At 42.4% G+C, this 27,732-nt stretch overlaps 1 protein-coding gene across 1 annotated transcript in view; it reads right to left on the minus strand.

Annotated features, from left to right (window-relative positions):
• Nucleotides 1-451: 451 nt before the first annotated feature.
• cdh4 (cadherin 4, type 1, R-cadherin (retinal)) overlaps nucleotides 452-27,732 on the minus strand; it is a 171,966-nt gene continuing 144,685 nt past the window's right edge. The window contains exons 8-17 of the mRNA XM_068316285.1: nucleotides 25,789-25,961; nucleotides 18,342-18,479; nucleotides 14,066-14,251; nucleotides 13,592-13,845; nucleotides 10,535-10,686; nucleotides 6,304-6,540; nucleotides 5,373-5,606; nucleotides 4,681-4,820; nucleotides 2,356-2,520; nucleotides 452-2,063 (exon numbers count right to left, since the gene is read on the minus strand). Coding sequence (XP_068172386.1) covers nucleotides 1,857-2,063; nucleotides 2,356-2,520; nucleotides 4,681-4,820; nucleotides 5,373-5,606; nucleotides 6,304-6,540; nucleotides 10,535-10,686; nucleotides 13,592-13,845; nucleotides 14,066-14,251; nucleotides 18,342-18,479; nucleotides 25,789-25,961 — 1,886 coding nt within the window. The 3' untranslated portion in view covers nucleotides 452-1,856. The remainder of the gene's footprint in view (nucleotides 2,064-2,355; nucleotides 2,521-4,680; nucleotides 4,821-5,372; nucleotides 5,607-6,303; nucleotides 6,541-10,534; nucleotides 10,687-13,591; nucleotides 13,846-14,065; nucleotides 14,252-18,341; nucleotides 18,480-25,788; nucleotides 25,962-27,732) is intronic.

Raw genomic sequence — 27,732 nt, forward strand, 5'->3', positions numbered from 1 at the left:
GATTAATTGAACAACTATCAGCAGGCATGGCTAAAGACCTTTCTGCTGTCCAGAGGCAGGAGGCCGACAGGAGGGACACGTCTGTCCGAGAAATTACAGAGTAAAAGGCTGCTATAGAAAAGGGGTCTATAACAAAGCTTTGACAAAAAATAAATCAAACAAGCTCAAAAGAAAGATAAAAGAGCAAATAATATACAAGCGGGCATCTTTTAAATGGAACTATGCTTCAACAGAAGACAAAGAAACCGAAACATCAACATATATGTGTGTGTATGTGTGTGTATATATATATATATACACCCACACACATACATATATGTATATATATATGAATATATATATATGAATATATATATGAATATATATATATATATATATATATATATATATATATATATATATATATATATATATATATATATATATATATATATATATATATATATATATATGTTAAAAAAAATCCCCAAATCCCACTGAAGAGCGAGGGAAAGAGCAGCAGCTTTATGTCATTAATACTTCAAAAATAGGTATCTTACAGTATTCTTGTTTTCTCAATGTCTTTATACAGAGTATATTTATATAGTTTTTGTTAACTATTTTCACATTCTCACCACAGAGTGCTTTAAGTAAAACCTTTTAAGAAAAAAAAAAAATCATGCACCTTTTAATAGTTTTGTTGGCCTATAAAAAACAGGAATGTTCAAGGCGACCAAAAAACAAACAAACAAAAAAAAAACCCCAAAAGAAGAGAAAAAACACCCCAAACCAAAAAAAAAAAAATCTTTCTCGGATGCCTTCGTTCCAGGTTCTACTTACTTGCACTGCCTAATCAGATCATGCCTACATAAGCTTTACACTGTGAGGAAAGCAACACAAAACCGTACGGGGCAGGCAGGCGTCTTGAGATAGAGGCTCCTGGACTCGGTCCAAAGAAGAAAGGCAGGCATTCTCCGAAATTAGAAAACCCCCACATGTATAAAAATGGTCTTACAAATGGTCAGTGTGTCGACAGGTGATGCACGTGAAAAGTCAAACTGAGCAGGTCCTTGGAGAACAGGCGTATTGGCTTCTTTTTGGGCGATAACTCGTTGGGTTGTGATATTCTGCCCCCTGGATGTGTCCTTCACTCCTGGGACTGGATTGCTGGGATTGTTCATCTGCACCAGTTTGAATGGGAGAGGAGAGTGACAGACAGGGCTGGTTTCAGGAGCACATGGGGGGTGGGGGTGATGGGAGGGGAGGGACGACGGAAAACGCGTCTCCACTGGACTACACAAATGGCAACCGATCCTGAGATAGCAGGAGTCTGATACAAAAACACACCACAAAAGGCACTTTATAAAATGACAGTGCTTCTGTTCTAAGGAAATTCAAGTTGACAGAGTGAAAGAGAGATTCGGAGAACATCGTCCCCCGAAAACATTCTCTTCAGCGTTGAGACTAAAGCAAGAAATGGGTTTTGTTTTTTTTAACAATCGATCGAAGCACAAATTCACAACTCGTGTCTCTCACGACCGTCTTGATTCATCCCCGGAGGTGAGGGCTCCGGGTCCAGCACAGGGAGAGAACAACAAAAAAAAAATAAAAAAATGAAAAGAATAAAAAAAGAAAGACAGAACATCACACTACAAATTCGCCATTAAAAAATATAAAGCCAGAATACAGTTGCATTGCAGCAGAATTCATGTTTTTTGGGGCTCGGTTCGCCGTGAGCGAATGAACGCGGCCCCGTGTAAGGGTCTGTTCCTCCTCACATGTCCAACGCAGGAGCCTGCATCGTGTTCTTAGGAGCATCCATCAAATCCAACCCCCCGCAGCCCCGCCTTTCCCACCCTCCCCCCTTTTCTCCGCTCTCAGTCGTCGTCCCCTCCTCCGTAGAGGTCGGCCAGCTTCTTGAAGCGAGGGCCCCAGTCGTTGAGGTAGTCGTAGTCCTGGTCGCCTGAGCTGATGGAGTTGAGCGAGCTGACGGAGCCGGCGGTCGAACCGCTGCCCTCGTAGTCAAACACCAGCAGGGAGTCATAAGGGGGAGCCGTGGGGTCGTTGTCCGCTGCCCGCAGACCCTGAAGATGTAAAAAGTTGACGAATAGTGAAACATCTCAGAAATGTTTGCTTCCAAAACGGACGCTGGCCAATCATGGTTGTCTACCAACGAAATAATGAAGCAGAAATTTTTCACTTCATTAAGTTGCAATAAACTGTCTCATCTCGCTCGCCCTCCCATTCACTTTTTTATTGCTCCATTAAGGTGTGAACGCTGTCAGAGATGCTGCAGTCTGTCCAAATAAATCAGTGCATTTTATGTGGAAATTGGAAAAAAAATAAAAAAAATAAAAAAAATACTCTTGAACTCACATCGTTGATGAAGTCCCCTATGTCTCCAGGGTGGGGCAGACTGGGTCTGACGGGGTACTGTGACTCAGCAATCACTGGTCTCTCATCCACCCTGCGGACCCCTGTGGGCTTATTGATGATGTGGTCCAGAGACTCCGGCTGCTGCAGCTGACTCAGGTCGTAGTCCTGGACGGGGGGGTTGGGGGGGGGTGTGTGGAGCAGATCAGAAACACTTCATCACAATCTGATTGTTGTTGTTTTTATGACATATTTTACACACATTTAATGACTCCATCTTTAACCTATCTGTTACACGACGAATACATTTGGGTTTTTTAAGTTCTTCTCAAATCAAGAATGACCTGCAGAGAAACTTTTTCCTCCAAATCAATGCTTCCATGGGCTAGTTTGTACGACTACAGCTGAAGAATTACCCACAATTCATAGTGCTCTCCTGTTATAAAGACAGACAAGCGAAGTCTGAAGCAATAAAAAAAATAATGGCGCAGCTGTGGTTTAATAATCATCATTATATGTAGTGTGACTAATTGTTAAATTCTTAATATGAACGGGGCTCATTCAAATGCTGAGCCTCCTCCTGTTCTCTCTGTACACACCCGTGAATGCAAATCACAGACGTGGGGAGGAATCAGTCATGTAACATATGCAGTCAACACCGTCATCGTAAAACAGATTACAAACAGTAAGTTCATAGCGAGAGGAAATCAACGATCCTGCAGAGGAATGAACAGACAACAAGCCGTTTCTCAATGTCAGGAATAAAACCAAGGAGATGATTGTTGATAAAAAAAAAAAAAAAAAAAAAAAGGAATCAAAGATGAGCTGGAGATGAGGTGGAGCAGGTGGACAGATTTTTACAGCATCACAAAGAACTCATCACGGTCATTCCCACCCTGGTAAAGAAAGCGCAGAAACAAGTGCACTTCTAAAAGAAGCTGAAGCATCCCGTGCCAAGCTCTTGTTAACTTTCACCGAGGAGCGGCGGAAAGACTCCTGCATGGAAAACATCACAAACCGGTACGGTTTGTGCACGGGCCCAGGACAGCAGGTGATTAAAACCGCCCAGAACATCAGTGGCAACCATCTACTGAGCATCTGTGCTATCAATGCCGCGCCTGTACGCATTGATAATAATAATTAGATATTCGTGCATGTCACAGGAAACCCCGCCACGCTCTTTTTCTCAGATTCATCCACTACTTATTCTAACTACATGACTTCCTGTTTACATGTATATTCCGGGCTGAGTGTAAACTAAATGGAACGTAGTCACCCAACGCTACGCGGACCCACGAGGTTTAACGTGTAACCGCACATCGTAAATAAACCGAATAAAAAGCTCAGATGGGTGCTTAATAGTTTTCAGACGCAGCAGCGGTCTGATCGGAGAGCGTTCCTGAGTTCGACTCAGCTGCTATGTGTGGGTGTTGGAAAATAGCAAGTATCACAAAAGATACAAATAATTATACTTTTTGTGAATTAATCAAAGTCATCGGTGCATAAAAGTGTTGAAGGTTTGCATTCCTTAAGAAAATACTTTTTCTCAAGAGGCTCTGATGAGCTGCGGGTGTACATCTGGCCAGGAAAAGAGGCTGGACAGACAGACGGAGTCAAAGAGGTGACATCAAACCAGGCTGTATTTTCAGCCGAAGCACGTGTTTGTAAGGAAGAGGACAGTATGTGCCCTGACAACCATTTTCAAAGACTGTCACAAACTCTTTCAAACATACTCAGTTTTAGAAAAGTACATTTTGTCCTCAGAGGACTCCATCTGCTGCAGCCAAACAAGCCTTTTCCACATCCACGTGATTTCACTGTTAACTTTAAGAAAAATTCATAGAGGTGGATGAAATGATGTTATTAATGAAACTGTTTATTTGTACAAATGTTTAACATTCTAGTTAGGGTTAGGGTTAGATTTTGTTCAACTATTTATTTTAACTGATGGCCAATTAAAGATATCATTTTAACACATTTGCTTCCAGACTGGTGAAATGATTTTAATCCATAAAAAAAAAATCGATCATGAAAATCGTCTGTTGTAGCCTAATCACCTTTCCTATCAGACATGTGGCTTGGCAGACGTTTGAATGATGCTGATGTCCCTAACGACTGAGTCTGTTTGACTTGTGTCTATTTTGTTACTCATCAGACGGCTTATTTACCGTTGCAAGATCAGGGCTACTTATAGGATTTGTAGTCTTGTGGCTAATGCTGCCATGACCCCATGACATCCTCATAAGATCTACTAAACAAAGCATCATCTGGCACAGATTCATATTTTCTGTTTAACCCAGCTGTTTAAATTCTTAAACGTAAGCCTACCTGGTCTTCCTCTCCGCCGCCTTCCTCATCGTACTTGAGGATATTGTCTCTGACGTCGTCCTCGGGGTCGATCAGCAGGGGCTTCGCCTGCCGCTCCTTCTCTCTGCGCTTCATCCACACTACAAACAGCAGAACCATGCCTGTGAAAAACAAACAGTCGTCTCAATCAAGAGCAGACACCCGCAACAGTCATCACGAACAGTCTGCAGGGCAGTCTAACCCTGTGTTACTCCCATCTACACTACGTACGACAGATCTATTTCATATGCCATATTGATATAATACATCAAGCTGTTTATTCCAGTTCATTATTAGCATCTCTTGAACTATTTTTGTTGGCACTGCTGACATAATAAATGTTTCACATCTACATACTGTACATTTAATACCAGTCTATTTAAAAAATCTCTAATAACTGTATCTGCCCCTTCCTACACATGTCTATACATAAAATATACATACTTAATTTGTTTTGCACAGATGCTCAGATGCCAAATTATACATTATGCATTGGAAGTAAAGTCAAATCGAATGTCATCTAATAATAATTATAATAATATCCTGTATTTTTGCAGCAAATTTCATGCAAATGCAGGTCAGGGGACTGCACAACAAAGCCTTTGAATTAAAAAAACAGGATTCATCAGATCAAATTGAATCGATTTAATCTCATCCCGCCGTGATGCACTCACTGAGCAGGATGATGATGCAGATGAGTATAGCGATGATGGCTCCGGTGCCGAGGCCAGTGGCTGCCACGGCCCCCGTGGCGCTGCAGTCCCCGTTATCATCACAGGGACAAACTTTCACCCTAATCACAGAGCGGTTGGACAGCGGAGGATTCCCCGAATCCGACACGATGACGGGGATATCGTAGACGCCCGCTTCCAAATAAAAGATCCTCAGCCTCATTTGAGCATAGTCACCTAGAGAATGGGAGAGAAATCGTGTCGATGATGGAGAAAATCAAGTGTGAAAGGGTAAGTTTAGAGCTGAGTAGGAGGGAAGAAGGAAAATAAGGATGCGCAATGCGCTGCACGTGGAATTACATTCTGCTTTTTACAGCAGGATATCACGCTTATGTATGAGTGAACGACACGCCGAATGAACGCTACGACCAAACAAACCTCACACCCATCATTCCACCTACGGGAGGAGGGAAAACAACAACAACATCTCTCAGCATCTATCACTCAGTCAAGCTGAGACAAGAGCCTCGGTGGAAGAAAAATCCAGGTATGTGATCAGATTTGTCCTTAAGACAGCTGCTGTGATGCATCCATCTGGGGGGAGGAGGTGACAGATCGGCTGCTCGGGGGACAGACAGATGAATGGATCTCATTTGTCACAAACGACCGATCGTCCCCCAACACTAGATGGCACCTACGTCTTTCACTGTGAGCTTTGTGAAACATTTTGTTAAACTTGGACTTCTCCCTACAGCTTAGAGCGATCCCTGCTCCCACCCCGATTGATGTCGACGCTTCTACCACGGAGCGGTTTTTCACTCCATCTGTTAAGTTTATGATTTAATTCAACGGGGATGCAGAACGGTAAGATGTCATTTCCGCAAAAACCACCTCGATGTTACACACAGAGCAGCATTACGAATACAAAAATTACCGCTGAGTCTTGCAATAGTCCAGTTGCGACGAACGCTACTGGGAAAAGAAGGCAGCTCGAAAACGAAAGGCCCCGCGTTGGGGTCGGCGTCGGCGTCCGAGGCCGTGATCTTGATCCAGGAGTCGGGGCGGGCGCGCTCGCACACCTGGGCCTCACGGGGTATTAGCACCGGCGCGTTGTCGTTCACGTCAATCAGGTAAATCTGGAGGGTTCCCGTCCCGCTGGCTTGAGGCGAGCCTGAGGGGATGGCGAGAAGAAGAAAAGGGAGACGGAGAAATCAAAAGGACGAGATGGCGAGATAATTACACAGCGGGAGAGAGAGACATGAACCGAGATGAGGCAGAGGAATGAAGATTAAACGAGTGGAGCTGGAGTAAAAACCAGGAAAGCAGAGTTGAGAGACAGCCTAATGATAAAGGTTCAGAAGAAGGCCAAACAATTCTTCCAACTGATTCATGTGAGGAGGAGAGAAAATGAGTTGTACAGCGAGACAAACAGCAGAGAGGGAAAAGGTTCTGTTTGCTGATTAGCTGAAAGTGGAGGAGCCATATTGTGTGCATTTGTACTGAAGCGTGCAAACAAAACAGCAAGAGCAGATCTGCCACGCAAAGGCAAAGTGCAGCATCTGCAATTTTCCACAATTCACTTTCCTTTTTTTCTTTCCCCCCGTTTAAAAGAGTTGTATCTCCTCTTCAATCTGTTAGGTCTACTGCACATTTTCCAGAGATGTTAGACTTTTTAGAAATATTTTCTGGTGTTTATACTCGGTGAAAGAAAAACACTGAAGCTGCAGTTTTTTTCCGTTTTATTGTTTGGAGCTGGCTGCTTTCTCAAACTTCCGGGGCGAAACACATAAAAACGGAGGAAGTGACTCAAAGGCTACATCTAGTCTTACTTATGACCGTGGGGCTCGAACAAAACCATCAGGTTCGGGGACACATTTATGTTTTATGCATCAACAGCAAATCCTCTAATGTGCTTTGACGACAGAGCACAACATCTCTGAAGTGCAGTTTAAGTGAGATGCTGTTTATCCCTCACTCTGTTTCCGTCACTGGAAATAAAAACTGTTTTAAGTGCACCGCTGGTGATCCATGTCGTGTAGCTGGTGGATCTGAAGTCGATGCAACGTGAATTATGAAAACGTCTAACAATGATGAACTCTGGAGAGTTTAAATATTTCACTCTTGGACTGAAAATGAGAAAAAAATAACAGCTCGTGTGGTTACTGGAACGCAATAACCGCGAGTAACGAGGGAACACCGTATTATACTTCATATATGGGCGGAAACTTTGATCACTGCTTACAATTTTTAACTGATTAAAAGTTAATGTCATTGATAAATATTTCAAAGTTTTGCAAAAACACTTTTTCCCCTATCAGATGTATTTCTGTGTGTGTTTTCACCACACTCAAGCTGAATGCTAACACTAAACACTGCCAATGTTACCCTGGTGTCTTTGCCCAACTGTGACATAATATGCTAAGCCTCTATACTCAAAAGTGACTGATGCCAAAGAACCACTTCCCAGGAAAACTTCACTAACAGCCACAGAATATTAAAGACAAGAATGCCTTCATACAGCAAACAACAAACAGGACAGAGGGCAGAAGCTGTGATTTTCTTAATGGAACAGAAAAGGGGTTTAAAGGGGTTTAAAGGTTTTTTTTCAGAGCAAACTTTATGCGTGGGAAAATCGCGTTAAATATTAGTCATAGCATATATTTATGTACTTCAAATTTTCTGCATGGGAATATAAAAATGAGCTGCAAACGTAATCGTATATTTTAGTTCAATAGTTGGCTCCTTAAAGTATATGACTGCTATTTGATGACGCACAACATGTGGTGTTATTTTCTACATTCCTGTTCAAATCAATGAAAAACTTGAGTCACTTGCCATTTCAAATCCTCCTGAATGTGGGGGTGTTGGTGTTGGTGTGTTGGTGGTGGTGGGGGCTGTATTTGCATAACAGAAAACTTCAATGACGGCAAATCAGAGATGGATGCTATTTTTTGAGTTAAACAACTACGTATTCTGTATTTTTATTCCCGCAAAATAAGAATGATGGTTGGCAATCGAAACAGTATTGTAGGAAAATATACCTCTTTAAATGTTTTTAACCTCTTTTTTAAACTCCTTTAACTTTGTATTGCATGGAGATGACCATCAGGGAAGCTGGTCATCTCCTCCATAATACACCTTTTGTTGCGCGAATGCGCAAAGGATTACTGTATATCAAATGGACCTTTCTGTAAAGTGAGTATTTTCACTTTTGATACAATTTACTGATCCTACTTCTGTAATTAAACACATCCAATTTTGAAAACTTCCGTGACACAAGAAACAAATTAAACTCCAGATGATGGAAGCGCATGCGCCGCTCTGTTGAACAGTGATATATTGTGGCCTTGATATCCGCTTGACAACCCCCTCTGCACAGACTGTCAGCAGGCTGAATAAAATTCCTGATGCAGTAAAGCATACAGAGAGTTTATCCCAGCAGCTCATCAGAGTTGTATTTCAACTTTTTCCCTTATCAAACACTAACTTGGTACATCAACTATGTAAAGGTCTGTTGCCCGAGGCTCCAAGGGCCATCGACCGTCTTGTCAGTTATGATCGGCTGCATGCTTTGTTGCTTCTTACACTTCACTTGAAAAGAATGAGTAAAGAGAATTTCAATCAAAGTGGAATATATCCCCTTGTTGACACCGGGCTCCAGAATCAATAGGCAGTCAACACTTTGAGCTTAAGTTGGTGTGCTTTGGGGCAGCAAATCCCTAATTTCGCACTGGAGGAAGAAACACCTGGGTACCTCCTCCTAACAGACAGAGCAAGCGCCTCTATTTGTTGTGCTTTAGTACTTTAGCTTTGTACACTGTTACAGCACCTGAGGACAAATGCTAAAGAACTCTGACTGATCATCTTTTTTATTCTGAACAAACACTGTATACTATCTATGGCATAGCACATGCATTGACCACTCTGTCGCTACACACACTGTATTTATATTTGATACCTGGATTAATGTTACAAGGGGGTGATAACAGAAATGTCTCACTGCCACCACTATCTAAAATTGGTGCAATGTAGCCAGAGAAAAAAAAAATCCTTGCAGCTCAAACCTTTTAACATTTTGTGCTCCGTGAAGGTGGGCCTACAAAAAAAGTAAAGTTAAAATGAAAGATAAAAACGTTGTGGGATCATCAAAGTATGGAAGATCATGAGAAACAAATTTCATGGACGTCTATCAATGTCATCACAGGCAGTAGGATTAGATGTACTGCACATTCCTGCAAACTGCAAAGTTAGGTTTTTTTTCTGTTTCATAAGAATCCCAGCTACTATTCAACAGTTGTGTAACTTCACACCCTGATTAAATTCGTTTTCACTGACTGTATCATCTGGAGATGGAGGTGTTGATATGACACTGCTGTTGGCTCATATCAGTTGTCTCCTGGCACCAATTTCAGGTGGTTTTATGCAACTAAAGGAGTGATTTTCTACAAGACATCTGGAGATTTTTCAACATGTGTTTGTAGACACTGATTCAGTTCCAAGATATCAAGAAAGTTTCCAGCTGTGTTTTGGGAACAAAGGCAGATATCTCAAGCCATAATCTGCTTTTGTAACCCAAAACTTTTTTTTCCAGAGCCTAAACTTAATAACATCTGAAGCATAGATTCACAACATAAGAGTCAGGAAGAAAATACATGTTTCAACAATCTACTAACTATAATTCTTATTCGACAAAAAAACATTTTCAGCATATCAAGCCTATTGCAAATTATACAATTATGTTATTACAGTGCGCCCTCGTGCATTTGTGCATTAATACTCGCAACTTCACCTCATCTCATGGATTGGCTGATGGCATCTGGAAGTGCGCTACGTTCCGTGAGTCTCGGACTTCCGTGAGACACAAAAGTGCTTTAAACAGTCTATCAGAGTGTGGGAAAAGGTAATACAGATAGAAGGTGGTTTAATATCAGTATGGGGAGGGTTCATAAACATTTAAATCACCGTAAATAATAAAATAAATAGCTTGTTGCTCTATCATGGAATTCGGTATTTGCGTGTGGTTCCTGGAACACATAAACCACAAGTAACAAGGGCGCACTGTACTTGGTACATTAGCTGCTGACATGGCTAACAACAACCTCCATTGTTCTGCACTTGGTTCTGATCATAAAACACTCATAACGCCCACAGTCATTCTGACTTACCAGACTTACCATTGTCGTATGCCAGGAACGTCGCTTCATACACATTGTCTTTGACGTGCATGGACTCTCGGTCCAGCAAGGCCATGGTGGTGATCTGACCGTTGGTCCTGTTGATCTTCAGCCAGTTAGCTGGATCTGACAGCTTGGAATACCTGTATACAAACACACACACAAACACACACACACAGAGGGACAGATAAAAGACTAGATATCATTAAAAGTAAATGTACAGTAACAAAAAATACAAGAGCGTACTTCAAATATCATCAACTGCTACTTGAATTTGAATTTTTCATTTGTAGATCCAAAGTATGCATTATCATCTTGAATGCTAATTACCATAATAAACAATATTGGCCAAGCACCTTTGAAATATTCCCGCATACATAGAGAGCTGAGCATATTTTCACCAAGATTAGCGGCGGCTCATTAGCATGAAGACCGATGAAAACCTGAACCTATATGCGGAGAAGTCAAACAACGCTCTCAACAACTCTCTCTCTCTACTCTCTGTGGCCCACACAGCCGCCACAGCAGATCTCATCACGTCATTGGTCATGATGCGATAGTGGAAAATGACAGCAGCAGTTAAAGTCTATAAATCCCATTAACGACTTTGACAAGTCTAAACTGACCAAAAGGAGGAAGTGCTTCTCTCTCAGGTCAGAGGAGAGACAGTTATGTGTCGTCAAGGGAGAAGATTCACCAGTAGTTATGACACCAGAACGTTGCCTCAGTGACAGAAGGTCTAAATCTAAGTATGATCAAATACTTACTATACACTGGTTAACCAGTGATCAAGTTCTAAAACATTGTTTGTCTGATTTATCTGGTGTTCACATTACAGTCCAGTAACTGTGTGAAATGATTGATGGTTTGAACTTATTTCTGTGCCAATTTTATCTCCTACTTCTTGAAGGCAGAGAAAACTCTGGTAAGATGGCAAAACAATAAGCAGAAATAATGCATCCATATGTGACTGTAACCTTATTATAAACCATTTATCTGTTCGCAATAATGGTTTTGTTCTTTTTTTTTTAGCGACAATCAAAGCGAGGGTTTACAAATCAAACGCTCTTCTGCGTTACAAAATTAAATAAGATCAGAAACATATACAACAGAAAAATTTAAAAATATGTAGATATTACCATTGCGTTTTTGTTTTATATACATACACATGAAATCCTGTGGAAAACTGAGCAACAAGGAAGTCAACAGCAACAAATCTTGTGGGTAAAACCCATTCAAAATGATCTTTAATAGTTATTTAAACTCTTCAGAAACGCTAATTGTAGAATGGTAAATAAAGGATAACTATTTATTGCTGCTGGTGGTGGTGGCCGATGACTGTCGAAAACTGATAAAGTTGAAGAGGCTGATGAAGCTGGAAACTGAGACTGAGCATGTGTGGTGAATCAATCGTGCGTCTCATAAGACTTTTTCTTTAAAAACAGGAGGTGTGGATTTTTGAAAGAAAACAGATATTTGGATAGGATTTCATGAAGCAGTGTATTGTGGGAATTGTAGTGCTGCCTTTGCTTGGCAGCAGGGATATTTTGGTAAATGTCAGGGAGTCTCAGCCAGTGCTGCTTTGGCAAAAAGGTCTGGCCACATATCGTCCTTCTTTCCCATCTTTACTCATCCTTGACTAGAGTAGAGCCTATTGCATGTTCATGGGCCTCTGCGAGCGTATGGGTGTGCATTTTGTGGATCTTATTGTCTGTCCTTTAGCAAGAATTCATGTGAGGTCACCAGAATACATCAACAGTAGAGATGAGCCTGTCTGAGCACGAGCTGAGCATCTGCTGGTGAGCTCCTCTGGAGGAGGCAGCTGCTCTGGGGTCCCATCAATAAGAGACCGACAGGCTGACAGAGAGGAAAGTGACAGGGTCAGTGGCAGAAAGAGGGAGGAAAGGATGAGAGAAAAGAGTAAAAGACGAGTTACTTCTCTCAAAGGGGAGACGAGCTTCGTCCACTTAGTTTGCCATGCAAGTCATTTTAAGAGAAGGAACCACGGATATGGAAGTTGCTCATTTTTCTGTACAGTGTGTGTATACATAGCCTATCACCCACTGCCTCCCTGCGCTAACATTTCAGTAACATTTCCGCTGGCTCCCTCTGTGAATAGAGGCCGTCTTACTGACATTAAGGAAAATCCGACTCTCTCATTGGGGCTGGCTGTGGCAAGGAATGGTGCTGCTGGACCTTTATGTGCATGTGGGAGTCTCTACCACACAGAGTTGATGTCTGGATGGAACAATGCCCGCTGTGTCATCCCAGTTAGACGTATGGCGGGAGGGATCAATGAAAGAGGAAGAGCAGAAGAATATATAGCGTTCCTCAGAGGGCAGGCAGACCATGTCTGACTCAATACAGGATGACCTCTTCACACCAGTCTCCTGGCAACGTCAAGGTAACTAGAGCCTGGGATGTGGGCGTGAGGATTGGTGGAGAATGTCACAGCAGATGTGAGAAGGTGCTAACCTCCAACTAAAACCTTGTGACCATAGATTCAGTGGTAGACAAAACACAGGAAATGTGTCACAGTCTCTTACTATCAAGTAATCTTTGCCTACGAACGGAGTTTTGGTCTTACCTCTGACTTTTGCAAAAGTAGCTATGAGACTGCAACGAAATTTACACAACAGAGAGCATTTACCAATGATAATCAACCTAAAATTACAACTAAGAGTAACACATACAATGACTACCCGGCTAATCTGAATACCAAGCAACCAAGCAACCAAACCACCAACCAACCAAACCACCAACCAACCAAACCATCAACCAACCAACCAAATACATATTCACAACATCTTTAAAGAAGTAGAGAAGAAAAACATAAAAGTTATCTTTTATGTGTCACATTTTATGATGAAGTCACACGTTGTATTGAATTGTTTAGTTTTTTTAATTACATGATTAACTTTTTTTTAATCAAGCAAATCCATATATATTCATTTACATAGATGAAGTTTGAATATAAAACTGAAAAAAAAGGTCTTTATGGTTCATTTAATTAACAATGATTTCACATTTTTATATGTGAGTATGTACCTGACAGTCTGATGGATGAAGTGATCGGGGTCTTGAGCTGAGAACACGGTCAGAGTCGTCCCTGCCGGCACCCCCTCCTCGAAGCGGATCGTCTTGGGGTTGGCGGGAAAGACGGGAGGCTCGTTCACATCTTGAACTGAAATGGTGACCCCCGCTGTGGACTGAAGCGACGATTGGATGCCACTCGCGAGGTGGGCTTGGTTGGACACCACTACGGTCAACATGAAGGCGCGATTCATCTCAAAATCAACTGGCTGGAGAGGAAGCAATCAGGTTGGATACGGATTCAGAATGATGGGAGGGAAATGAGGGTAGCTGATTGCGAGACTAGTCCCGACTGTGCCTGAAACATCTGCCACTTGAGAACAGGTGTAAATATAGATGCAGGGCCTGAATAGTGATGGACTACCACTGTACACTTTCATCATGAAACAGCTTAACGTCAGTGACGTGAGTGAGACGGCTTCCTTTTACCTTCACCACTGTCAGCATGCCATCGTTGGTGATGGGGTTGGTGCGAATGGTGAAGTGTCCAGACGGGTCGCCGCTGACGATGCGGTACACAGCGTTCCAGTTGGGACTGTGTGGCTGATCCCTGTCCACCACCGTCAGGTTGGTCACCACCACATTCACCTTGTTCTCTGGCACCTCCCCTGAAAACTATGGAAAGAGGAGAGGGAGAGGAGGCAGGATGAAGAAGGGTAAAGGTGATATTATGCTGACACTACTTCTCCAGTCTGCTAATGCGTATTAATACGCTGATTTATTTTGTGTCCATGCGCCGTCATCAATCTTGAAGCTTTTTGTGTAATTGTTATGATTAAAACGACTGTAACTGCTTTTGGGGTCATTACTCGGAAAACGTGATCTGGAAGTGATGGCAAAACCAGCTAGAAAGGAAGGAGAGGAAGTAAACATTCAAAAAGAATCCTAATTGTTTGAATGTGGATAATAGAAAATCATATCCATTATGCTAATGTTATTTACTACATGTCTGCTCATATGAAACTCATTATTTGAGCTAATGGATTTGTTCAATTAAGTGTGTATCCGTGTAATTTAAACCAATCTAGCTCTTAATAAGCATTTAGGTAAGAACTGTAATTAAAGTAGTGTAGGAATAATCTTTAGCTAAATATCTTGATTATATTGATCTGGAACAACTCTGTGCTGGAACAGCTGTACAACCAGAAGGAATAGGATACACATTTTCTGTATAGGTATGAGAACTCAAAGATAGACACACACACACACACACACACACAGACAGTAAGGGGCTTCCATTGTCAGACAGTAATCAGTGTTTCCTCTAGTGAAGTGTTAACTTCTTTATGGTGCGTGTCCGCCAGCTGCTGTTCACCTCAACAGCCTCATCATCACGGCACAGAGGTAGCACCCTAAACAAACAGCATCCAAACTGATTCCTCTGTACCTTTTCTGTGCCCTTGTCTTTTCCTTCTTGCCCTCTCCTTTCCATTCCCCTGCAGACCAGGCTGATAAGGTCAGAACAAATTAAATATGCACTCTCAGTCTCTGGTGTGTGGGCTCCTCCATTTCATTTTTGCCCAAAAGCTTCAGCACAAAAACTACTGCAAACCTTCCAAGCTTGTTTGGGCCATGCTTTCAGACAGCTGAATGGAATAACGCTCCCTCGGAGGCATACACAATGGTGCCGACTGTCGGGGAGGATGCTTCCAAAACAGCCACTCTCACTAAATTGCAATGTGGGCTCATTGATAAGCCACTAGAGACACAGAGTTCCTGAAGGATTTTGTAGTAACAAAGAAGTGAGGGGTAAAAAAAAACAACAAATGGGACAAATAACAGTCAATTGCAGGTCTTCAACAGATGGGAACTTAGTCTGCAGTGAATAAAGAATTAAATTGGGGAAAAAGCGATGATAGAGAATTAAATGTTAATTTTATTTGAAGGTTTCTGACTGGACTACATTAGACTTTAACTAGACAGAGATACCAGCCTCAGAGGGCATTATGAAAGTAAAGAAAACAGTAAAATGGAAAATGAGACGACAAGAGAAGAAGAAAGAAAGAAAACGAGAAAACAAAGACTGACATTAAGATGCAAAGAAGGAACAAGTGATGAAAGCAGGGACATAAACTGGGATGAAGAGGCTTAATAAAGAATATAAACCTGTTAGCCACTCACTTCTCAATGTCATTAAATTAGGATTTTGATGTAATACATAATAAAGGCTAACCTTCATATGTCTGAGAAGCTCGTCAGGTGAGGCAAAAATTCTGCACATTCCCTGAATCTTTTTAGAAAATGAATTCACATCAAGTTAAACTTCTCAGTATTGGGAAATCCACTACCTTTGCACCAAAACTGACTCTGCAATCTGAACATTTTCCATTTTAGACAGCAAAGGAGCACTTCCTTTCCTTCATAGGCTGTTGAAAAACAACATCAAACAGTAATGATGGCATTACTTAGGAATAAATGCCCCCAAAACAGACTCCTTCTAATATCAGACTGCTATCAGACGGAATATCGGCCCACTTAAGACAGCTGTTACGTCTTCATTAAGGTGTAATAAAGACGCAACAGCTGGCATCTTCCTTCCCTCATTTTTTATGCCATACATACATATCAAGCTGCTTTTATCGCCACGCTGTCTGAACATAGCGGTAAATCAAATCTGAGGAGGGGAAAGCTGAGGAGAGCGTTGAATGGCACTCCAATGCTTTCAGGCATTTAGAGCTGGAGGCTGCAGCTCTGGAGGAGATTCACAAATAACACTTATTCAGATCCGTAAGCTTGTGTGTGTCTTGGATTTTAAGCTTTCAAACCTTTCAAGCGACCCTGCAGCTACTCATCACAGTTCAGTGAACGTGAAACCACTGGGCTCACGTCTGAATGAGCCTGATAGACTTGACTAGACAGTTTGATTAGATGGATAGTGAGCGATTGTCTTCTTGTTACTGCAAAATGAAAACATAGCACTAGCATAGCATCCTTAAAAACCCATGTGGAGATATGAATAAAACATTAGCCTTATACAAAAAAAAAGAAGAAAAAAAAGATGCTATATATCAGGTTGGTTTAAGCCCCTGCGAGCAATTTCACTTAATTAGCGTCCTTATGTTTCCTCTATGCCTCCCGTAGAGAGCGATGAATTCTTCCCATGTCTGTCATGCTCAAATAATTACAGAAGCGCTCCGAGTCTAGTTGTTTGTGTGGGAAGCTAAAAAAGTAGAGATTGACAAAGCAGTGGAAAACGGCATCTGGTGAAGAGCAATTTCTTTGCTGTGGAGGTTTCACACGAGAACGTGCTCCTGTTTGTGTCTAATGGAAGGAAGGACAAACAAACAAACAAACTTACTTATAATTAATTTTTCACTCATCCTCTTTGAGTCACAAATCGAGTTCTGTGTGTGAGTGTGTGTGTGTGTGTACATGCATATGAATGTCAAGGACTGCATTTATGTGTTACTGTATGGATGCTGAAACACTCCCTTCTGGCTATAGGAGGACTCTCTTCCCCCGGGGTGGGGGGGGAGCTGACGGAGACGCCACCACAGACGGCGGACAGAGCGATTCTGAGCAGAGCGGACGCCTTGTTTGGTGAGCTCTACCCCTGACAGCTGGGAGCTCTTATCAGAGCATGAGGCTGGAACTGCGCAGGCATTGCACGCTGCCAACGGCTCCGCCGAGGAGACGGGGATCACAGTGTGTGACGCTGACACATTGCTCGCTCTGCCTCTGAGCTCCATTGCAGACAGCATCTGTCTCTCTCAGGAATCTCAGAAATCCAAGCGCTCACATAAAGAGCAGCAACAATCCTGTAGGTCTGTTCGAGCTGCGGTCAGCGTTTTGATTCTCCCCTCTCTGACTGGGATATCATACACTGGAAAAGCTATGGGGGGGGCAAACAAATCGCACGCATGCACGCTTGCGGAAAGATCTGTGAAGCTGCAAATGCCCCCAAGTATTCCTTATCAATTGCCTTTCAAAAGCAAACAATCCACCTAACCACCCACACTGCTACGGTTAACTTTGCCAGCTGTACAGCAGTGCGGCTTCCTGTCAGACAAACGTGGAGGTATCAGGGAGCGTGGCCAGATGCCTGCAGACAAACCCTAACAACCGGAGGGCCTGTTGGCAGGAAAAAAAAAAGAGAGGAAGGGTGGGAGGGACGGACCCTTCAGTCCCCATAACTGATTTTGATCTATGTTTCTCTTTTTATATCTATGCATACATATGGGTGTCTGTATTCTTCCTATGCTCTTATCCTACATCTGCATCACATGTTCTACCTGCACCATCTTCCTCTCAATGTTTTATGAAAAAGTATTGCAAAGGAGCTATTATTGCATGATTGTTGTCTTTGTCCGGGACTAGATAATGTATTTTCTCGTAATACCTGAGGGGAAATCTCTCTCCAGAGCCCGTTCATAATACAGTTTCTTGTGCTGCATGTAGCATAACAACTATATGGGACAGCAAGGCACTGTAGCAACTAAATTAGCAATTTTTGAAATGACAGATGCAGAGCAGCTTTCAAGCATTCTTAATAGGGCCTGTCGAAAGGTTACTGGGGTAGAAAGTGTGGCTTCCCATCCAAATAAGTGGATTTTCTCTTTGATTTTGACTCGTTGACGATAAAAAAACATCATCCAAATACCTGTTAAATATTATTAGTTTTATTTTCTGTTGCATGTCATTAAAAAAACCACACAGATCAAGGGATTTATTAAGTCAAACATTCTCAAAAGAGCTGAAGACTTACCGTTCTGACTGTTAGTTCTGGGGGATTGTCGTTAATGTCAGTAATGCTGATAAGGGCGGTGGCTGTGTTGGATAAACCGAAGTTCAAGTTGCCCTCCATGTCCGTTGCCTGGACGATGATCGTGTACTGGGAAACTTTCTGCAAACAGACCAACAACAAAGAGAAAACCTACTCAGGATTTGGATTGAATGCAGCAACAATCCCGATCGCGCAAGCATCAATCAGCAGATGAAAATATTTGCCTGGTGACAATGACAAAGTGAGCCACGTGAATTAATAAATAAGTGCATGCATCAATGAAAATTTCACCCAACTATCAACCCTGCACACATACATCTTCCCTCCTTCCACAGAAGACAAAAGACATCTGTTAGAGCACCATATTTGCTGAGTAACAGTCACACAAACACACATATATATACACACACTGACAGACATACGCAGAGTTGCAGGGAGGGAGCAATGAGTTGCTAAAAGGCCCATCCATTATTCCTCTAAAGTCCAGGCTTTCCTTTGTGGGGACAGATCTGGATCATCTTTCATTTTAAAGGAGGTGCCATCACTGTAAGATGTGCCACAGTGCTGCAGATAATACCCCGAGGTGGACAGGCTTTACTTAGTCCAGTTAACGTGAGGCTGAGTCGCTCCAGAATGTACCGCAACCCACGCTACCATATTAAAGTGCTTTGACAAGGTGCACCATCAAACATTCTGCCTTGTTTAGACAGAGCAGAAAAAGAGGCAGAGACATGTCATCCACATACTGCATAGTGACAGAAGTGGGGCTCTGTCCATGGCTCTGAAAGTTCATTCTGTCCCCAGACTCACGACTGGAGGGAGGACTTTCTCTGAGCGCAAGCTTATGTGCTTTGTGGTCTCTTTCAGTTCCTATTAATCCACTTGACTCAAACTTCCATTGTGACAGAGCAAAGCCAAAGGGTGAAAGAAAACGGGCATCAAGGACAGGATAACCTTGTGCAAACAGGGCCTGTTGATTTCAGCAACCAGAAAGCATATTTTGAATGGTCTAGAGTTGTTGGTCTCTATGTCAGTAGCGCCGTATTCACTCCAGGCTTGGACACGAGGTACTGATGTCAGGAACAAGAACAAATCCAGCCAGGGCTATTGGAGGTTACTGCCTGCTCCTTTGGTGGCTTGCTGCTTTATTTCTTTAAGCTGCAGCTTTTATAAACTCCAATTTATTCATTTCTCTACCCTAACTTGGATTTTGTGCTTCTTTTCATCTCTCGTTAGCTTTCTCTTCAAATTTTGAAGCGTTCCTGTTCTCTAAAAGTCTATGTCTGTATGTCTGACACTCTTTGTGCTTCTCTACATTGCCCTTCTTCATTCCCTCTCTATTTTCAGCAGTGAGGAATGCACGCTACTGTTGGTTCAGCCAAACATTGAGGCTGGTTAAGACACCCAGCTGGACTCGTTTAGTGTCTCTCCAAGTTGTTATGAAGTGCACAGACATGTTAATCTGCATCAAACCAACCTTATTAATGAAAAGTCAATGTTGGCTGCTCTTTATTAGACTCATAATGAAATATCAATACCATCTCCCCCTCATAGAGCGCATCAGTAAATAGAGCTTCCAATTAATGTGCCTCTCTGCAGACTCATTTAGTTCCGGTCACATACATCAATGTAGAAATAGCACCAGGCTGTAGGAAGCTAATAGACTTCAGCCTTAACGGAGGGTTTTTTTTGGTCAGGTGAGGAAAAATGTCTGTATCTCGGCCAGCAGGTGGAGCTGTCACACAGTAGGAGGTGTGTCTGTTGCTGTCCCATCCTATGGGGTTGTGTCATCTGAGGGTAGTTGTGAGTTACTGGCCTTCTAGTGTACACATACATATCCTTTAACGCTTCAGTGAGTGGGAACAGGTGGGACACTCAGACTGTTACACCGGGGATATACATGCACAAGCACACCACAAATGCACACACAAATACACCGAGTCAAACTCAATCTGCTGTCGAAAACTGCCTGAACAAGCCAGTGAAAGGCTCTCTAATGAGTCCTATAGAAGTGCTGAACAGAAAATCTCTGTTAGATTGGAGTCCAGTCCTGGCAGGAAATACGGCTTTGTCTTGTGACCGACTGGAACTGCCTGGAGTCCCCCACAGGCCTCGAACCTCACAGCCTTAATCTGTAGAGGCTGAAAGCCATCAGAGACCACAGAAACACCTGTACACAGGGACCCACCAACAATGAAACCTAATCTCTTTTTACACAGAGACCAAATTAGGTAGTTTACCACCCAGCAGTCTGAAGAAAATGGAAAAATAGGAAAATACCTCCAGGCTACCAATGTTAGCTGCTTGACAAGTCAAGCCAATGAGCAAGCAGGACAGGTGGAAAAAATGGCTACTCATGGTTTGTAATCTAATGGACCTGTGCTCCGGTGAGACTTTGTTAGCTAGACCAAAGTAGGAGAAGCAATTGTCCAAACGTGTAAGGTGATGTCAAACAAGGGAAACACATATGGCGGTAAAATAAATATACCTAAACTGGAATTACGTTTGCACTTGGTGGGCTATAATGGACCACTCAAGGAGGACGAAGAGAAAAAAGTCAGGATCAGTGAAATACTTACTGTTACTGGTGGCATTTGTGGATTGAGTTCATGGCTGCCAGGCAATTCATTATCAACTGATTGGCACTTGCGTTCAATAAGCAAATATAAACTGCAGGTCATATCTGCATGTAATTTCATATTTCTACATATTTTTGCAAATATAACATCAAATACGTTAGATGCATCTTTATTTCTTTCAGGTTGCTTTGAGGACACAAATGCAGAATAAATAACAACACAAGCCAGCCATGACAAGTCGCAAAAAAATGAAACAGAATCCAATCGATTAGTCTCCACGTTTATGCAAACAGCTCAGTGTCTCACTTTGGAGAAACAAAGACTGAGATTCTCATATGAAAGCTGCTAGAACAAAGCTAACAACTCGACTGGGCATGAAGTTTGGTTAATCCTCCAAGTGAGCATTTTGACGTAAGAGACGAGACATGATTACTCAGTGATGAGTATGATGAACATGCTGTTCCCAGACGAGCTGGATCTCACATTTGACAAACAGATAAACCGTATGATGCCAAATTGAGGCCGGTATTGCTTGTTCTACAGCAGATCACAAAATCAGAGGATGCGACATTACCACAATAGATTAGTATATAGTGCAGACACAGCAGGTCTCCATCGTTTTGATGATTCCAGACCTAAATACTTGTTCTGTCAAACTGACTTGCTGATGGGACACTTGACTGGGATTTGCCAGAGGAAGATTACACATTATAGCATCCAGACTTCTGAAGGCTCTGAAGTGTTTCACCTCACAAGAAATGGTCTTCCTCTTCTTTAACTGACAGGGAGTTTCAGATATTTAACCTTATGTGAGGTAGGGAACACATCGGGGGCTGTCAGTGGAAGTATAACAGGTTGTTAGGATGCTTGATGATCTGTGTTGGATGAGAAGTAAAACCACTGGAATTTTGAAGTCCAATTGCTTCAATGAAACCTTTGAGGGTCTTTCTTTTAAAATGGCAATATGTCACATGCAGGCTGACCTGGCTTTTAAAATTAATAGTAGATTGGTTAAATTCATGCCCAAAGCACAACTAGGATTGAATAAATGACAAAATACATCCCATTCTTATTAGTACCTTCCTTTAGGTCCACCGTTCAGACATTTGCACCACACAAATTAAACTGTGCACTACAGGTAATTCAGATAGGTCCCACAGGGTTTTGAAGAGAATTTGATTAAGACCCTGTCACAGTCCGTCTCTCTGTCCCACCCCCACCCCCCAGCAACATTCCCATATCATCAAACACAGTTATGGCCATCATCTCCTCACAGCCTGTTGGCCCCGTCTACCTCTACCCTTGAGACAACACCCCAATCGGGCTTATCTTTACGGCTTCCCTGATTGGTGGAGTTGGGTCATCAGGGTGTTTCAGTTTTCTTTTCATTATGATTGTCTTTTACGTGAAATAAATTCCCGTTCAGGTACAACTGGCTTGTGTTCTCAACTCCTTGAGCCTGGCTGTGACAGTCTTCTAGTCTGTCTGCAAACCTGAATACTTGCCTGCCAGTCAGCCTGTAAGTGATCTCTCTAATAAATCACTGCTGCTTCCATTGTCATCTATACCTGCGCACAACTCCTCTTGCGTAGCATGACCTGTCTTGTCGGCCTCAAGCCAATTTGGGATGTCTGTTTGTTCTCAGTATGTTCCTTCAGGCTCTGTAGATCCTAATGTATCTATGGCAATAGAGAGTCCAATGTAGAGCTGGAGTCAGCCTAGTGGACACCCTGGCACTGGGCCACACCACATCATGTCATGCCAGACCATTACAATCATGGAAGATTGGGACAGCCCTGGGTAATGAAAGACAACAGATTTGCCTGCCAGTGGAATGGGAGCCATGGAGAGAGGGCACAAAGGAAGAATATCCATGCCAGCTGCAGTACCCTGACATCTAACGCTCTGCTCGCTACCTGCTGCTTCATTATGAATGTGTTTTTTTCAATAGCAGGCTGTCGCATTTCTGTACATAAATGAATAAAACCCAACCCAAACCATCAAAGGCTTTAATCTGCATTCTGCCCAGAACCTCTTAGAGGCATCGCATCTCAAATATGAAACAAAACCCACCAAAACTCCTACGTACAACATCATGTTATACCCAACGAGCAAGAAATATGGAGTCAGGCACATTCGCTGCATAATGCAGCTTGTTAGGGCTGTGATGAGGAGCAGGGGGGAGGCATGTGAGGTCATGTGAATGGGGGGGGGGGGGGGGGCTGGCAGTAAGCGAGCGACAATAATTTGTATTCAGTGGTGTCAGAGGTAAGCGATACCAGGCTAACCTCTATGTACCCCCAATATCCTCGACATGATAGAACCTTTTTCACCCCTTAATTAGCTCATGAATATTCTAATTAGACAACACCGAGGTGGATGGGGATGATGTCACAAAAAGCATTTATTTATATTTTATTATGGTTACTTCTAAATGCCACGGGAGTGTACACACACCCGTACCCATGCGTCTGAGTGTGTTTGTGCGCTTGTGTTGATGACCTTGACAGCAGGTGGGTGAACTCCCAGGTGTGTCCCAGTTTTAGTGGGAGGATCAGAGGCAGGTGGAACTGTTCCTGGCTTGATGTGTCCAGATTAATGAGCTTTCACTCACTCACATCAGCTGCTACTGCTGCTGCCCAGGCCAAGCTGGAAACAGGGACACAGAGCTGGCTCACACTCATTACTCATTTTTTTTATTGTCCCAATGTGTCACGCTATCATGCCGTGCCAGCTTTGTACGAGATCTGACTGGGCACTGATGTATTCTATGCTTTTAACAAAACCTGGTATTGTTTCTGACATTTAAACCATATTTGTTCTCTAAATAAGTTAATCTAGCACCACTGAAATCCTTTTTAAATTTCAGAAGTGATGCCTGGCTGAGTTTAATACCGAGAGAGACCATTGGGACTTCTCAGAATATAAACGTTATGGGAAACAGTCAAAAGTGTTTAAATGCCTGCAGTAAAATTAGTCAACTAAGTTATGAGGAAAAGTTTGAATTTAAACATTTTTCTGATTCTGCCTTGCCCTTTATTCTTTTTTTAAAATCTTACGCCGCAGAGGAATTATTTATTTGTCCATGTGCGTGAAAGGAGGCAGGCCTCAGACAGGATGATCAGGATGGTAAACATGACTTTCCTCATTAGCAGAGTAAGACGGAAGCTGGTGCAGGCATATTGAATGTTGTGGTGTGTGGGTTGGCTAACAACCACAGCGAGCAACAGATACACACAGCAATAGTGAACCACAAGACGGGTGTGAGGCACAGATCTCAAGCTTTAAATCAACCCTGCAACACAAACACACAAACATCAGAGATTAGCCCCTAATTTATATTGATACACTATAATAAATCAAATTATTGATAATGTAATTCATGGTTTTTTATGCTATACATATTTGAGAAGCTGCTGGTTGTGCACCATGCAGGGATTTGTAAGGTTTACATACATTCAGGGAAAAATCCAGGAAGGCATGGTTTTTAATAGCATATTGCACGCAGAGAAAATGCATTCACAAAGAAGCTTGTATTTTTCAACACAATGTCATCAATGTTGAAAAAAATAAACAAACCGTAATTTCAGCACCTATAATAGTGATTTGCCCATATTGCAGCGAACCTACACATAATTAATTTGATATCACCACATCCACACATACACAAGGTGCTGTGAATCACTCCGCCACAGTGTTTTATATGTGTGTTCACGTGGTATGGCACTCTGCAGAAAGGCTGAAATAATGGATGATCACATGGATTGGGTTTATTGACCAGTTGTCCCTTGAGTGGGCGAGACATGGTGGAGTAACTCCAAAGCTGGTGATGAGAGAAACGCCTGGGTGGTCAAAGCAAGGTTGTTAGTTTAGAAGTGATGATTGATGACTATTACCTTTTCAAACAGAATGGTGTCAACAAGCTAGATTATTTTAGCGTAAGGGAACCAGGGTGAACAGCTTTGGAGCTGTACCTTTACTGCATACGCTACTCCAACCTTTCTCCTTCCAGTTCCTCTCTGTATAGCGCTAAATACAGTAATTTACCAAATTTTACATGAACATTCCATTACTATTGATTGCAATAATATTAAATTAAAGCTAAGCTTTCCCTAGTGCATGCTTATATGGGTAGAGAAAGCTGCGTTGTCCAGCTGCAAAATCTATTCCTCTGACACAGTGACGCAGATGTTGAGAATGACAGGTTATTTCACCTTGAATTTAGTCAGACACTGCCAGAGGCGACGTTGCTGCTCAGAAACCCCAATACGTATGAAAAAGCTACACAGGACACTAGGCATGAATGTATTTTCCAATGCATTAACTGACTCATATTCAGTGTTATTAATGTGAGTCATCATATACAGTCAATGAAATAAAAAGCAGACAGGCTGCTTTAGCTGTGCAGGAGGAAATGGCCAATGGGTTCTTGAATATCAATTTTGTTGTTGGCTGCAAAACTCAACACAAATGTCATCATCTGCTTCATTTCCTTTTGGTATCTGAGGATGTCAAGGATCAGCGGTTCAGCTTTAATTCTGACAAAGATTCAATGCAAGCATTTCAAACAGGAACTGAAAAAACTGGCTCGAGGTATGTGAATTTTAATGGACTGGTCGAACCTGCCTTGTTAAATTTATCCTTAGGATTTTACTGTCAGGCACTCTTTAGGGTGATGAGAACTAACTGTGTGATACATAAAGACAAACTGCATTTCAGATCGACGAGCAGCAAACATCACTCGGTAAAAAAACACGGAGGAGAGTGTCATGGCGTTCTACATCAGAATGTGTAATCACAACAAGGAATTTTATAACTAGGTGAGTGCATTGAATGCAACTGAGACTGACCTCTCTGTCCAGGCCCGCTGCGACCGTCACTATGTCTCCAGTCTCACTATTGATGGTGAACATGTTGGGGATCGGGCTGTGGGGCGTCTGAGAGAGGATCCGGTAGCGCACCATGCCGTTAGCTGTGGTGGAGTCGTCTGAATCGGCGGCTGTCACCTGCATCACAGATGAGCCTGTGGAGGAGCGATTTGTTAGTCAAGTGAAAGTAGATGAATTTGTAAAGAAACAAAACAAAAGATAGCAAAATGAGAGGCGACATTAATTAAAAGACTTTGTTTTCAAGGTTCTTTGTACTCATGCATTTTGCTCAATAATAAAGGCTCCGTGTAGGCCTATTACTGTTAGTAGAAAATATATTTTTTTTAAAAGCTAGACAAGAAAGTTGTTTAAAAACAACATTTCAATCACTTTACAAATGGCTGTGACATTATCTTTGTCAAGGAACTTTTAGAGCGAAAGCACAGAAACACAAACAAATCTGTTAAATAAGCCTCTTTTGTAAGCTGTGCTGTTTTGTTCTATAACAAGCTAGAGGGGCAAAGTTTCCACATCTGCAGAGTCCATTTAGTAATGAGCAGCGCTAGGTCTTCTGCGATTTCCACCATCCATTAGTTCAGCCTTCAGTATCACCGTGACTGCCCTTAATGCTCCGATGCTTTCTCCCTATTTGTCTTAGAATCACGGATAAACACCGCCATTTAAGGCAGACAGCAGAGACGGCTGGACTGCGGCTGAAGAGTGTGTGCATGTCTGCGACTTGGAGGCATTACATGCGTGCATCTGAACACGCGTGTGCGTGTGTGTCCTCACAGTACGATTCATGGTGAGAGGCCCTGTGTCCCTGCATATACAGGCAGCAGAATTATTGATTTGCACGACTTTGTCAGCTGACGCTCGCAAATGCAACCAGGCAATTAGGAGCACTTTGTTCTGGAAAGAGGAGAGATCACCTCTCTCACAGGGTTCTCTGAAAATGTCACTTTCAATCAGACAGCTGTTTACAGGCAGCTGCTGCTGCCGAGTGAAAAAGACCAGCAGCTCCCCGGAGTGGGAACGAAGAGGAAAGGGATGGCGGAAGCACCAACATGCCAGGAAGAGAAGACACTGTAAGTGGAGTGAAAAAAAAAAATAATGAGGGAGACAAGGACATGGGTCCTGAAGTAGAAAACGGAGATGGCAGCAATTTTTTAATGCCTTCATTTCAAGCTAAAAAATAATTGGACACCTTAAAATTTGTGATGATTAAAAAAAAAAAAAGAGACATGTTTTCAAGTCAGTGGGGACCAAAACGTGACTTAACGACTAATGAATTAGTCTTCTGAATTAGTCATGCGGTGGGAATGATGGTGGGTGGTGGGTGCCATGCAGGGCAGGCAATAAACCAGCGATGTTCATTATCACATCAAAAGCAATCAAAATCAGTCTAGAATATGAATGTCAATTTTTGTTTCACGACTTTCCGCATTACCAATGTTAACATTTTAGCCAAGCCAAAACAGCCACTTCACCAATGGCAGGTCGGTGTGCTTTTGTGGGTTTGAGCAGTTCCAGGAGTTTGTATTGCCATAGCCCAGACAGGATGACATCATAATTTCTGTGACAGCCTGTATGGACAGGATAATTGTAGCCTCAGATTCTATTTCAAACATCATTAAGTTTCAAAGCAGGATTCGTCACTTTGTCCATAAAGGAAATGAAACGACTCCAAGGAAAGACAGAGGAAGAAAAACAATTACCGCTATTCCACCGAGGGCAACGTCAATATATAATCAACCATTTCGTTCCAGTACGGAGGGAGATACCGACTGTGTTCAATCATAGTCGGTGCTGCTACCTTTCCCTTCAGTAAGGGGGATTCAGTGAAGTTGATTGCAGCTAGAGATCCAAAGGGTGGTAGCCATGCCTGAAAGGGTTAATCTCTGAGCCTGATTAATTCCTCTTTAA

This window comes from Antennarius striatus, chromosome 5 (assembly GCF_040054535.1).
Source record: "Antennarius striatus isolate MH-2024 chromosome 5, ASM4005453v1, whole genome shotgun sequence".
Taxonomy (NCBI): domain Eukaryota; kingdom Metazoa; phylum Chordata; class Actinopteri; order Lophiiformes; family Antennariidae; genus Antennarius; species Antennarius striatus.